Source organism: Mastomys coucha, unplaced genomic scaffold (assembly GCF_008632895.1).
Source record: "Mastomys coucha isolate ucsf_1 unplaced genomic scaffold, UCSF_Mcou_1 pScaffold22, whole genome shotgun sequence".
NCBI classification, from domain to species: Eukaryota; Metazoa; Chordata; class Mammalia; order Rodentia; family Muridae; genus Mastomys; species Mastomys coucha.
In genome coordinates, this window is record NW_022196905.1 from 209,097,623 (window position 1) to 209,110,734 (window position 13,112).

General features: G+C 49.0%; 1 protein-coding gene across 7 annotated transcripts in view; it reads left to right on the top strand.

Annotated features, from left to right (window-relative positions):
- Window positions 1-13,112, top strand: part of Sugp2 (SURP and G-patch domain containing 2) — a 28,371-nt gene that overhangs the window by 6,650 nt on the left and 8,609 nt on the right. For 6 of the 7 annotated variants that reach the window (XM_031340093.1, XM_031340091.1, XM_031340092.1 and 3 more), the window contains 4 exons: window positions 1,568-3,133; window positions 7,254-7,374; window positions 10,145-10,632; window positions 12,191-12,302. In XM_031340093.1, coding sequence (XP_031195953.1) covers window positions 1,568-3,133; window positions 7,254-7,374; window positions 10,145-10,632; window positions 12,191-12,302 — 2,287 coding nt within the window. The remainder of the gene's footprint in view (window positions 1-1,567; window positions 3,134-7,253; window positions 7,375-10,144; window positions 10,633-12,190; window positions 12,303-13,112) is intronic. The other variant, XM_031340094.1, reaches the window with a different exon arrangement.

Consider the following 13,112-nt stretch of genomic DNA (forward strand, 5'->3'; position numbering starts at 1 on the left):
CCAGGAGGCAATGAGAGTGGCAGCCTCTATAAAACTTCTGAGACAGAAGTGAAAACTCTGAAGTGGGCCAGGCACCATGAAAGATCCAGGCTTCATAGACCAAGTCCCTTCTCTAAAGGGTAGGTGGAATGATGTTGGGGGTGGTGGTGGCTGATGGTGAGCTTGGGAGCCTTTGTCTAATGCTAATGTGTGCCTGAGGGGTCACCCACTGTCCTGTCTTGACTAATGGACACAGCAGGCAGCAGGTAAGCACAAGCCTGGTGCTTACACACATGTGTTCATTGTGATCACCCCCGGTACCCATAGGACATGGGTGTGGTTCTCAGCCTCCTATGTACCCAGATGCCGCTGGGAACCAGAAAGAGTTGAGAACAGGGGCTCCATCCTCCTGTGTACCCGGGCATCGCTGGGAACTGTGACAAGTTGGGAATGAGGTCCTGCAGGCCTGTGATGGGCCTCTGCTGTGTGTGTGTGATTCATGGTGGATGAGGATGCATACGACTTACTTAGGGTAAACCACAGATTAAATACCTTTTGCAGGAAGGGATGCCTAGGAAGGGATGTTCATTGGCTACACTTGGGGGCCCCTGGATACCTGACTATCATGGAGAACTCTAGGTTCTATGCTACATGACCGTTTGTCATGGTCCTCTTACTGTGGTCACATCTTCCAGGACAGGAATCTGATCAGGAGCCAGTTTGAACTCCTGCCATTCTCAATGATGAGTTTTATAGGGTTCTGAACTTTGCTACTACCTTAGTTCTTCTGTCTGGTGCCATCCACTGCCCCACATAGGGGTTTCTAGCCCTTATACAGTACAAGCTAACAAGATGCTTCCCCTTCATATGTAATGACATGGTGGTATCTGCACAGCACAGAGGTGCTCATCTTCCATGTGTTTTGAATCCTCCCAAATACAACCAAGAACTGTGGGCGGCAGTGCTCCCTGCTGTTGTATAGGGAGAATGCTGGGAAAGGCCACACTGAGTGCAGGTACAAGTTTTACTCTAGCTTGGTTGAATGTATGGCTGCAATTCTCAGTGGGTTAGTGTAGATTGGCTAGTGGAGAGCTGGAGGTGTCATCATAGACATTTTCTTATTGGTTTGGTGTGTGTGTGTGTGTGTGTGTGTGTGCTCGCGTGCGCGCGCACACACCTGTGCCTATGCCTGTGTCTGTCTGTCTGTCTGTCTGTGTATATGTGTATACCTGTGTGCTCAGTGTGTGCAAGTATCTTTCCCAGTCATTTTCCACTTTATTTATTGAAGCTGTGGCTCTTCCTGAATCTGGAGTCACCAATTTTGGCCACTGTGGCTGGCCATCTTGCCTCAGGGATTTCTTGTCTCTACTTCCTGAGAATGGGAAATTACAGGCAGCCACACCTGCTTGGTTTACTGTGAGTTTTGGGGATCTGATCTCATGCCCTCACACGTGCATGGCAAGCACTAAGCTATCTCTACCCATTTTAAACAATGTTAGAGCACCTCACACCTGTCTAGAATGTGGGCCATTCCCTTGCAGTCCATGCTCTAAAGTGCCGTCTGTTTGTCTGTGGTCATCTATTTCAGATCTCTTAAGGACAGGCTCAAGAGCCAGAGCAGATGTCTATGAGGACATTCATGGTGATAGCAGGTACTCCGCCAGCGGATCTGGAGTGTACTCACTAGACTTAGGAAGAGAAGGTCTGAGAGGTGACATGTTTGTGGGACCCTCCTTCAGATCTAGTAACCAGTCGGTTGGTGAGGACAGCTATCTTCGCAAAGAATGTGGCCGGGATCTGGAACCAGCCCATACTGACTCCCGGGACCAGAGTTTTGGCCACCGGAATCTGGGACATTTTCCTTCTCAGGACTGGAAGCTTGCACTCCGTGGCTCTTGGGAACAAGACTTGGGCCACTCAGTTTCTCAAGAATCTTCCTGGTCACAGGAATATGGTTTTGGGGCCTCATTGTTAGGAGACTTGGCCTCCTCCAGGCGGGTGGAGAAGGAAAGTCGGGATTATGACCTGGACCATCCTGGGGAGGTGGACTCTGTGTCTAGAAGCAGTGGGCAAGTCTTAGCCAGAGGCCGGTCTCTAAACATGGCTGACCAGGAAGGCACCCTACTTGGAAAGGGGGACACTCAGGGCCTGCTTGGAGCAAAGGGTGTTGGGAAGCTTATCACACTAAAAAGCATGACCACGAAGAAAATACCTGTTGTCAGTCGTATTACTTCCAAACCTCAGGGCACTAACCAAATCCAGAAAGCCACCCCAAGTCCTGATGTGACCATTGGGACAAGTCCAGTGCTGGATGAAATCCAGTTTGCTGCTCTGAAGATCCCCTTGGGGCTGGACCTTAGGACCCTCGGCTTGCCCAGAAGGAAGATGGCGTTTGATGCCACAGACAAGGCAGATGTGTTCTCAAGGTTCGGCATAGAGATCATCAAGTGGGCAGGATTCCACACTATCAAGGATGACCTCAAGTTCTCCCAGCTCTTCCAGACTCTGTTTGAACTGGAAACTGAGACATGTGCTAAGATGCTGGCCTCTTTCAAATGCTCCTTGAAGCCGGAGCATAGAGATTTCTGCTTTTTTACCATCAAGTTTCTAAAGCACTCTGCTCTAAAAACGCCCCGAGTTGATAATGAGTTTTTAAACATGCTTTTAGACAAAGGTGCTGTGAAGACCAAAAACTGCTTTTTTGAGATCATCAAGCCCTTCGACAAGTACATCATGAGGCTCCAGGACCGACTGCTGAAGGGCGTCACGCCTTTACTCATGGCCTGTAATGCCTATGAGCTGAGTGTCAAGATGAAGACCCTCACTAGCCCACTGGACCTGGCTGTGGCCCTGGAGACCACCAACTCTCTTTGCAGGAAGTCCCTGGCACTTTTAGGCCAGACCTTCTCCTTGGCTTCTTCTTTCCGGCAGGAGAAGATCCTAGAGGCTGTGGGCCTCCAAGACATTGCCCCATCTCCGGCCTACTTCCCAAATTTTGAGGACTCCACTTTGTTCGGAAGGGAGTACATAGACCACCTGAAGGCCTGGCTCATGGCCAGTGGCTATCCCCTCCAGGTCAAGAGGGCTGTGCCCCCAGAGCCCCGAGAACAGAAAACCACATCTCAGACCTGGGCTGCAAGTACTCTGAGCCAAGGTAAGGTTTTATTTTTTTAAACAATGTCATCACTACCAAATGCTACAGTATTTTTATTCAGTGTGTGTGTGTGTGTGTGTGTGTGTGTGTGTAGGTATGAATGCCAAGGCACATGGTTAGAGGTCACAAATTGAAGGAAACAGTTCTTTTCTTCTGCCAGAGGATTCCAGGGATCGACCTCCAGTCATCAGGCTTGGTTTTAAGCACTTTGACCCACTGAGCCATATTGCTGTCCTGAGGTTTTGAGATAAGTGTGCAGGGTGCAGGCAAATGCATATGTCTGGAGGCTACAAGACAGCCTCAAGTGTTGCTCTTCAGGAAGGCTGTCCACCACCTTTAAGACACGGCCTCTCACTGAACCTGAAGCTCACTAATTAGGCTAGACAGCAGGGCCCAGTGGGCCTCCTCTCTCCACCTCCCTGGTTCTGCCACATGCATGCATCACCCCACCTTGCATTATTTGTGTCAGACCTAAGATCAAATACAGGTCCTCACTGTTGCAAGTTAAGTACTTTGCAACAGACATTGCCCTAGACCCTACACTCTCTTTGAGATTTTATACATACATACATACATACATACATACATACATACATACAAACATTTGCTTATTTACATATATATGCCTGAGTATGTACACTACATACATGAAGGAATTGATGAAGATCAGAAGAAGCTCCAGCTCCAGGTTCTGTGGAGCTGGAGTTCCAGGCATTTGTGTGCTGCATAACATAGGTTCTGGGAGTAGAAAGAACTTGAACCTTTGCAAGAGTAGCATGTGCTGTTACCTGCCATCCCCTCTCTGAGATTTTTATACACTTTTTTAAATGTTGAGATTAGAACTCAAGGACCCAATTCTTTTTCCCTTTGTTTAGAGGCAGTCTTATGTAGACCAGGCTGGCCTTAAACTTCTGTTCTTTGTGCCTCCACTTTTGAGCTCTGAGATGACAGCATGTACTGCCTCCCCCCATCCCTACTTTCTGAGGTCCTAGGGATAGAGCCCAAGGCTTTGTACATGCTACACAAGTGCGGTACCCACTAAGCCCAGTTCCCCAGCTTCAAGATTACTTTGAAAAGAGACCCATGTGGAAAAGGTACAAAACTGGCTGGCCTTCACTAGGAACAATGTATGCGTGACCCCCTTCAGCATGGGATGGAGGTTAGGACACTGTGTTCTGAAGTACTTTGTCCTAGGTGTCACTGAAGACAGAGAAAGCAGGACACCAAAACCTAGTGGATCCTGTGCCCGGGTGGTGGGAGTGGTGGTTACTGGGGAGGCTTTGGTTGGGTACTGAGGGTATCAAGGAGCTACTGAGTTATTCCCAGGTGGTATTGGTACCTTTCACCCAATTCCCTCTAGACAGCAGTCATTGGCAGCTCTGGTGTTGGCTTCCCTCTCCTCTCTTGTGATCCCAGCATGCTGTCACACCCAGCCTTCCTAGGCATCAGAGGACATGGTACCAATCTTTTCTCTCCTGTGACATTATCTATAGCCAAGGGCGTGTCGCTGTTGCCCTTACCCTTTCCTTTATGGAGCCCTGATTGTACCAGACAGCAGACGTCCCAACACAGATGAGTGACCACGCTACTTCTAAAGAAAGGTTCTTTCTAGAAGCAGACTGGATGCATTTCCTTTCCCATCCTCACGTGCTAGAAATGAGGATAGCAAGCACCAGGTGCTATGGGAGGCAGGGCTACAGCGCCTTGGGCTTATTACCCAACTCTCCAGGAAGGGCCCAGGCACTGCAGCAGCACACACACTGTCCTGAGGGTGCAGCTGCCTCTCTTCTCTCTTTTTAGGTGGTGGTTGTTGATGATGATGATGATGTTGATGTTGTTGTTTTTAGAGTCCTTTTATGTAGTAACCCCCAGCTGACCTAGAATTCACTGTGTGACCAGGCCTGTCTCAAAGTCAGAGAGATCCATCCACCTGCCTCTGCCTCTGTGCTAGGTTTAGAGGTATGTGCAGCCCCACTCAGAAAGATTGTTTTTTTTAATTTGTGTGTGTATGTGTCCATCTTTGAGTGATGAGAACAGAAACCTGAAATGGGTATCAGGTCCCTTGAACTGGTGAGGAAGTTGACTTATAGCTTGGGTCCCGGGCTCTGCACTGTGGTCCTTGTGAGCACCAATAAGCCTCAAGCTATAAATCCCCTGCCTCAGCTTCTCCCTATGCTGAGAGGACTGATATCTCAGCTTATCTGAGTCTCTGTAGTACTTGCTACATCGTGACACTGACCATGTGTAGTGACCCCGCTTTTCCCTCAGGGGCTTCCACTGCCTGGTAGTAGTAGAGGTTTCTGAAGCAGAGCTGGGCATTTCCTTGGCAACCTCTGCCCTGAGTGCATAGCTGTGTGGCCATAGGACTGCCCAGCTGCTTCAGCTAGAGCCACTTGCTCCTCTACAAAGGCTCCGTGCTCAGTGAGCTTGGCATGATGGCACAGGCCTGTCATTCTAGCCTGAGCCAAGAGAGACAAGATTGCTGAAAGACCTTGAAAGAGAAAGCAAAAGGGATGCTGAAGAGATGATTCAAGAGTTAAGAACACTAGCTGCTTTCAGAGGATCCATATACTAGCTCACAACTGTCTGTAACTCCAGTTCAGGGTGTCCAGTGTAAAATAAAAATTGAAAAACTAAAAGAGGACCTGGTGAGATGGGTCTTTGGTTAAAGGCACTTACCACCTAGTATAACAACCAAAATTCAATCTCTGTGACCCATATGATAGAGGAAAATAACTGACTCACGTTGTCTTCTGGCTGCTACCTGCAGGCCATGATATGCGCATATCCTTTCACACATTAATTATATTAAAAAAAAAAAAGACAGGGCTAGAGAAATGGGTCAGTGGGTAAGAACACTTACAAAATTAGCATGAGGACCTGAGTTTAGACCCCAGCAACCATGTAAAACTAGCTATACCCATAATCCCAATTCTGTAGGACCAGAGGCAGGAGGGAGGCTGTGGTTTGTTGTCCACTGGAGCTTGCTAGCTGCCAGCCTAGCTCCATGTTCAGTACGAGTCCCCATTTCAAGGAATAAGGTAAAGAATGACAGGACACCCACCTCCTCTTACCTCCACATCTGGGCACATGTGCACAGCACTGTATACACTTACTGTGCATAAATGGTGCAGGCATGCACGAGGGGTCCTCTGAGTTGTCAGCAAGTGCTCTTGACTAAACCCCATCACTGATGTCTTTTGTAGTTTTTGTTTTCAGGTATTTTGTTGAGTTTGTTTGTATATGTTTACATATGTATGTAAGAGTAGATAGAGTATGAGTGTGTACTATATGTGTGCATATACAGGCTCTTATCACTCTCTGTCTTACTCCCTTGAGACAGGGTCTTACTTAATCTGGAATTAGACTAGTGGCCAGCAAGCTCTGACTGTCCTCCAGTTGCCACCTTCCACAGCACTGGCGTTACAGGCATTCACCGTCTGTAACACCCAACTTTTTATTTGGGGATTTGAATTTAGGACTTCAATGTTCGCAGCCACTAAGCCATCTCTCTGACCACAGGGATTTTTGTTGTTATCTGTTTGTTTTTACTTTGTTTTTTCTTTTTTGGTTTCTACAGACAGGGTTTTTCTTTGTAGCCCTGGAACTTACTCTTTAGGCCAGGCCAGCCTTGAACTCCCAGAGATCTGCTTGCCTCTTCCTCCAGAATGCTAAGATTAAAGATATTCACCACCACTGCCTGGTGACTGTTTTTTTTTTTTTAAAAACAGTCTTATAGCCTATTGCCTAGGCTATTTGGAAACTCTTGAGGTCAGACAGTTCTCCTGCTTGACCTCAAACCTTGACCGCACCTGTTTTCTAGGTTAATACTGAAGCAGTCAGGCTTTAAGCAGCATGTGTACAGTGGTGCACAGCTCCTTTCTGGAGTCTACACCTAGCTCTCTGTAGCCCAGTGGCTCTTATGGCTCAGGTGGGACATCTTTCAGCAGGGCATTTTCTTCCTCAACCAGGCTTTCCTCTTTCCAACACCAGTATTCTGTGATTGAAGGTTCCAGCTGCTGATGGCCTTGTGGATTTCTGCTGCCTTCCAGTTCGCTGTCCTGGTCTCCAGGCCTTTGTGGTCCACCATTCTTTACAACATCCATTCTATATATTGCAGCAGTTCCCCAGCGGGCGGATCACAGGGTGGTGGACACCATTGACCAGCTTGTCATGCGTGTCATCCAAGGAAGGCTATCTCCCAGAGAGAGAACACTTCTTCTACAGGACCCTGCTTACTGGTAGGCATGATTATTTTGCCTTTTTGTTTTTCTTTTAATCATTTATTTTTTCAGGACATGTTCTTATTTAAGAAACAATTATGTATATGAGTGTTTTGCCTGCATGTATGTCTATGCACCACATTCATGCAGTGTCTGTGGAGACCAGACATGTGTGTCAAATCACCTAGAGACAGTTTTCAGCTGACACTTAGGGCTGGAAATTGAATTGGGGTCTGCTGGAAGAACAGCAAGTACTCTTAAACAGCTGAGCCATCTCTCCAGCCCTATTTTAGTTTCTGCAAGAGCAGTTGAGCAGCACTCACCTTCTCTGCTGGACTGTCCTAGGGTGCAAAGAGACAGGTGCCCCAAAAGCACGTGGCAATGGAGTTTTACAGCCCTGGGAGGCAAGAAGGTCAGAACTAGCAGCCAGCCTAGACTACAGGATAAAGACTCTGTAAAAAACTTAAGGCTAAAGAGTGTTTTGCCTGTATTTGTACCACATGCCTGGTGGCTGGAGAGGTCAGAGGTGGCATTGGATCTTCTGGAATTGTACTCATGGATGGTTGTGAGCCACCATGGGATTGCTAGGAATCCAACCTGGATCTACTGCAAAAATAGGAAGTGCTCTTAATCACTGAGCTAACCCTCCAGCCTCTCTGATTTTTGTTTATTTTTTTAATTATAAGAGATAGGATATTAAGTTGTGGCTCAAGCTATGCCCAGACTCTCTAGGCTGAAGGGATCCTCCTGGCCCAGGTCTGGTTGCTGTTGACTCTACACTGGATACCTGTGAATTGGTCTGTAACTATCCTTGCTTTACAGATAGAGGCACTGTGCTTGCAGGATTCATAGCTAAGATGAGCTGGAGCAGAGATCAAAAGCAGGGGAGGAAGCTGGGTAGCCTTAGATTGGTTAGGGAAGCTGAAACCACTTGATAAGAAGGCATCCTGGTATAGAGGCCTAGGGGTGATGTCACTGGAAGGACTTGATCTAGAGAGGACTGCCTCTGCCACAAAGACACTGGGCATAGCCTAGCAGCTAATGGTCACCACTAGAGGTGGCAGATAGAAGCCATACTTGGTAGTGTGTGGTAGAGGAGCTGGCTTTGAACTCTGGCATTCCTCCTGCTTTAGCCTCTAGTGCTGGGGTGGCAGGTGAGAGAAGTGCACACAGGTGCTAGCCTTGCTTCTCTTTTTTGCTGGCTCTCTCGTCACTTGTAATTTGTAAGGGAAGTAGGGCTCTGACTCTGCCAGGGTTCCCTTGGCCTTTAGGGAACTCTCAATTACTGTCCCAGGGACTTTTCAATTGTCACCTCCAGTATCAGCAAAGGACTGGGCTCAAGACCATTGGGTCCTAAAGTCTGGGTGTTCAGTGTCCCATGCAGAACAGTGTCCTGTCTGCGTGAGATATATCACTACTAGCACATGGTTTGCTTTGAGAGTCTGTGTAGCTCTGTGGGCTGATCTGGAACTTGACATCCTCCTGCCTCAGCCTTCCCAGTGCTGGGGTTGTATGTGTGTGCCACCTCATCCACTGTATGCTTTACATAGTCTCTAGCTGGATGGAAACACTGGAGGCAATGTGACTTGACTGTAGCTTCATGATAAGGGCAGCGGCAGCAGGGGTCTGTCCCTTCTCTTTCTGTGTTACATCCAAGCTCAGTTGACTCCCAAGCAGCAAACTTAGTGTAGAGGGCCAACTGTGACAGTTCTTTGGGTTTTCGTTGTTTTGTTTTATTTTGTTTTGTTTTGTTGTTTTTGTTTTATGAACTGGTGAATGCTACTAGGGTCATGGGTTCCCATTCCTTCTGTTCTTTCACAGCCAGCAGAGATTTGACATCCTTGTACCTGAGGGAGGCGGTGAGGTGGCCACCTCAGCCTAGTTCCTTCAGCGTTCCCTAGTCCATTTGCAGGGGTCTCAGACTCCCCTCCATCTTGCCTTATCTCCTTCAGTGGCACAGGGAAAGCTCAGAAAGCACTTGACCATGTGGCCATGTGAGAGGTGCCCCCTCTTGTCCGCTGTGGTGCTGCAGGACAGTGTGAGCCTGTAGCTTCCTCATGGCTGCTCACCAAAGTGGAAAAGTAATCCAACAAATGTTCGACTGCACACCTTTAACCCTACCACTCTGGAGACAGAGATGCCTGGTCTACATTGTGAGTTCCAGGCTAGTCAGGGCTACATAGTAAGGCTATGTCGAAAACAAAACAAAACAAATAAAAAGATAATGTTGCCGGGTGGTGGTGGCGCACGCCTTTAATCCCAGCACTTGGGAGGCAGAGACAGGCGGATTTCTGAGTACGAGGCCAGTCTGATCTACAGAGTGAGTTCCAGGATAGCCAGGGCTATACAGAGAAACCCTCTCGATAAAAACAAACAAACCAAAAAAGATAGTGTCTCACCAGGCAGTAGTGGTACATACTTTTAATCCCAGCACTCTGGAGGCAGAGGCAGAGTCTGAGGTGGGGAGATCTCTGAGTTTGAGGCTATCCTGGTATACAGAACGAATTCCAGGATAGCCAAGACTACAAAGAGAAACAGAAAGAGAGAATGGCTCATTTTGTAGTCCAGACTGGCCTTGAATTCTCTGCAGTTCTCCTGCTTCAGCCTTCCCAATGTTAGGACATTGGGAAGAATAATCCTCTCTCTGCACCCAGCTGGGTCAAAGCTCCTGACTTTCTTAGGTTACCTGGGCAGCAGAGGGCAGCAGGTGCCTCACTCAGGAGAGCAGCTGTGCCTTGCTGAGCACAGTACTGCGTTTACAGTACTCTGCCCTGTGTCTGCTTGGCAGGTTTCTGTCTGACGAGAACAGCCTGGAGTATAAGTACTACAAGCTGAAGCTGGCAGAGTCGCAGCGACTCAACCACAGCTGGTCCATCGTGGAACGGAGGCCAACGCCAGCACAGTGTGCGGTGCGTGCCATGTTGTATGCACAAGCTGTGCGAAGCCTCAAGCGCAGACTCCTCCCATGGCAGCGCAGGCGGCTGCTTCGCTCCCAGGGTCCTCGAGGCCTGAAGGCCAAGAAAGCTACCACTGCCCAGCAGACATCCTTGTCCTCAGGCACTCGGCAGAAACACCATGGCCGCCACACTTCTGGCTCCTTGAGGGTGAAGCCACCACCACGAGATTCAAGTGATGCTGCCCAGGACTGCCTACCAGAGCCTGCCAAACCCCGTCCTCAGCCCTCCAGTCCTGGAGCCTTGGGCCCTTCTCCTCGGCCAACAGCAGGGGGTGAATCGGAAGCCTTGCCAGCCTCTTCTCGATGCCCCTCTGCTAACAGTAGGTGTTCGCCCCACCCATTCTGTCCCATGCCCATCTCGATGCCCCTCTGCTAACAGTAGGTGTTCACCCCACCCATTCTGTCCCATGCCCATCTTGATGCCCCTCTGCTAACAGTAGGTGTTCACCCCACCCATTCTGTCCCATGCCCATCTGGATCCCTTGAGGTCGTAGGGATTGGGGTGCTAGGTGCTCAGCAGTCTGGGCAGATGGCAAGCTAGAGTGGTCAGAAGAACTGGACAGGATGAGTACATGGCCACACTGTCTTTCCTATTCCTCCTGAGCCCTGACTCCTGATAATCTGACAGTGTCCTTGCTGGGCATTTCCCATGGGGTGCTGAGATTGGGGCAGCCAGGCCAGAATCCACTAAGATGAAAGTCGTATGGAAAAGGACACAGTTTTCAGAGAACCTGCACACCCTCTTATTGCTTTGCTTGGTTTTGGTTGTGTTTACGAGAGGTTTGAGACAGGATCTCCATGTAAGTCTGGAGCTCTCTATGTAGACCAGACTGGACTCGAACTCACAGAGATCTGTCTTTCTCTGCTTTCAAGTTCTGAGATTAAAGGCATGCACCACCATGGCCTGCAAGAGCTTATTTCGTGTGAGACAGAGTCTCCATAGCACTGGTTGGCCTGGCATTGCTGTAGCTGGGACTGGGCTGGAACTTACAGCCACTGACCTGCTACATCTTTGTCTCCGTGCCTGGCCTCTACTACATTTTCATCCTGCCTGGGTTGCTTACAGCATCTAGCAGCATTCAGACTACATGAAGCTGGCTGTTGTGGAGCACACCTACTATTCCCAGTACTTGGAAGGTGGAATCCAGGAGGACCCAGACTTGCATGGGCAGCCTCACCTATGTGATACCTTGTCTCAAATAATTGAAATAATTATTCCAGTGTTATTTGGGGTGGGTGAGAATGTGAAGTATGAAGGCAGTTGCTTTCTAAGTGTCTTCATTAGTCTGGGTTCGGCAGTGCTAGCCATTGAATGCAAGGCCACAGGTCTGCTAGGCAGATACTCACCACCAAGTTGTACCCCAAGACCATTGCAGGTATTTCCAACCTGACCTGGGGTCCATGTACTTCAAACCCTCCATGACATTTCCTTAGATGCCTCTGTGCCGCTCTGCCTTTTGCAAAGCTGCACTGCTGATGATGCAATCCATTTGGTTACCACCAGCTTGCCTTTCCTCTGCCCAAGAATCCCATCCAGCTTTAGGTGGGACATGCACTGACTGCACAGTGCCCAAGCCTCATCATAGACCTCCCACGCTTCTCTGCTCCTGACTCCAGCAGTGTCCTGAGCTGTTGGCTAGGTGGCTGCCTACCCAAGCTTCGAGAGTTTGAGCCGCAGGTTGGCAGCCTGTTAGCTGAGGTGATGAGGGTGATGGCCTATTCCCACACAACCAGCCCCTGGTGTCCATGAGGCTGCTGATGCCTATCGGCTAATTGTGACATAGAGAAGACTCCAGAGTCACATGGTACAGGGAAGGACCAAGGGTAGGCAGCTTGAGTCAGGCTAAAGAGCCACAACCACTGCTTTCTGTTTTGTAGTGGATGCAAAGACCATGGAGACTGCTGAGAAGCTGGCCAGATTTGTGGCTCAGGTCGGCCCTGAGATTGAGCAGTTCAGCATAGAGAACAGCACTGACAACCCTGACCTGTGGTACGTGCCTTGGACTCCACCACACCCCATGGCCCACATGCTGTGAGCAGGCAGGATGGGTTCCACCTTCAGCTGAGCCTGACCCAGAGCTGGCATCTGTTGGGTCAGATCACCAGGAAATGCCTTGCCCTCTTTTCCATCCACCCTCACACAAAGACAAAGGGCTGGAAACTCCAGCAGCACTTGTGCATGTGCCTCACAAGTTGTCTAAGAAAAATCCAGAAACCACCCCTAAACAGCCATAGATGCTGTAGAAACTCTAGCCTGTGGTGGAAGGCCTCTATGATGAAGATGCTCCTAGGCTCCTCCAGAAGCCATAGGAAACCTACCACCCCCACTGTGCCCATGTATTCCTAGGACTAAGCTTGGCACTAATGGGTTTCCTCCTACTTGCGGAGAGCTGTGTCATGGTTTGACTGAAAATGTAGTTGAATGTTTTGCTGGGTGCAAGAGGCCTGGTGCTACAACAGACTACACATGGAAACTTACTGGCTTGATCCAGGGCTGGAATTAAGTTGATATACTTCTTGCCTGGCATGTACTTGAGCCCTCATATCTCCTGAGCACTGCATAGGCCACATGATGTTCCATACCTGTCTTGTTAGCACTTAGAGGCAGGAAAATCAGTAGTTAAATGTCATCTTTGCTACATAGGGAAGTTGAGGTCCTGTCTCTAAAAGCACAGAATAGAAGGATGGAAAGCACACAGGACAGACAGAAGGCAGGCAGACTGGTTTACATGTCTGAAAGAACTTATGGTTCCAATGTAGACAGCATGATGCTCTGGCTGTCTGGGCCTGGTGTGTGTGC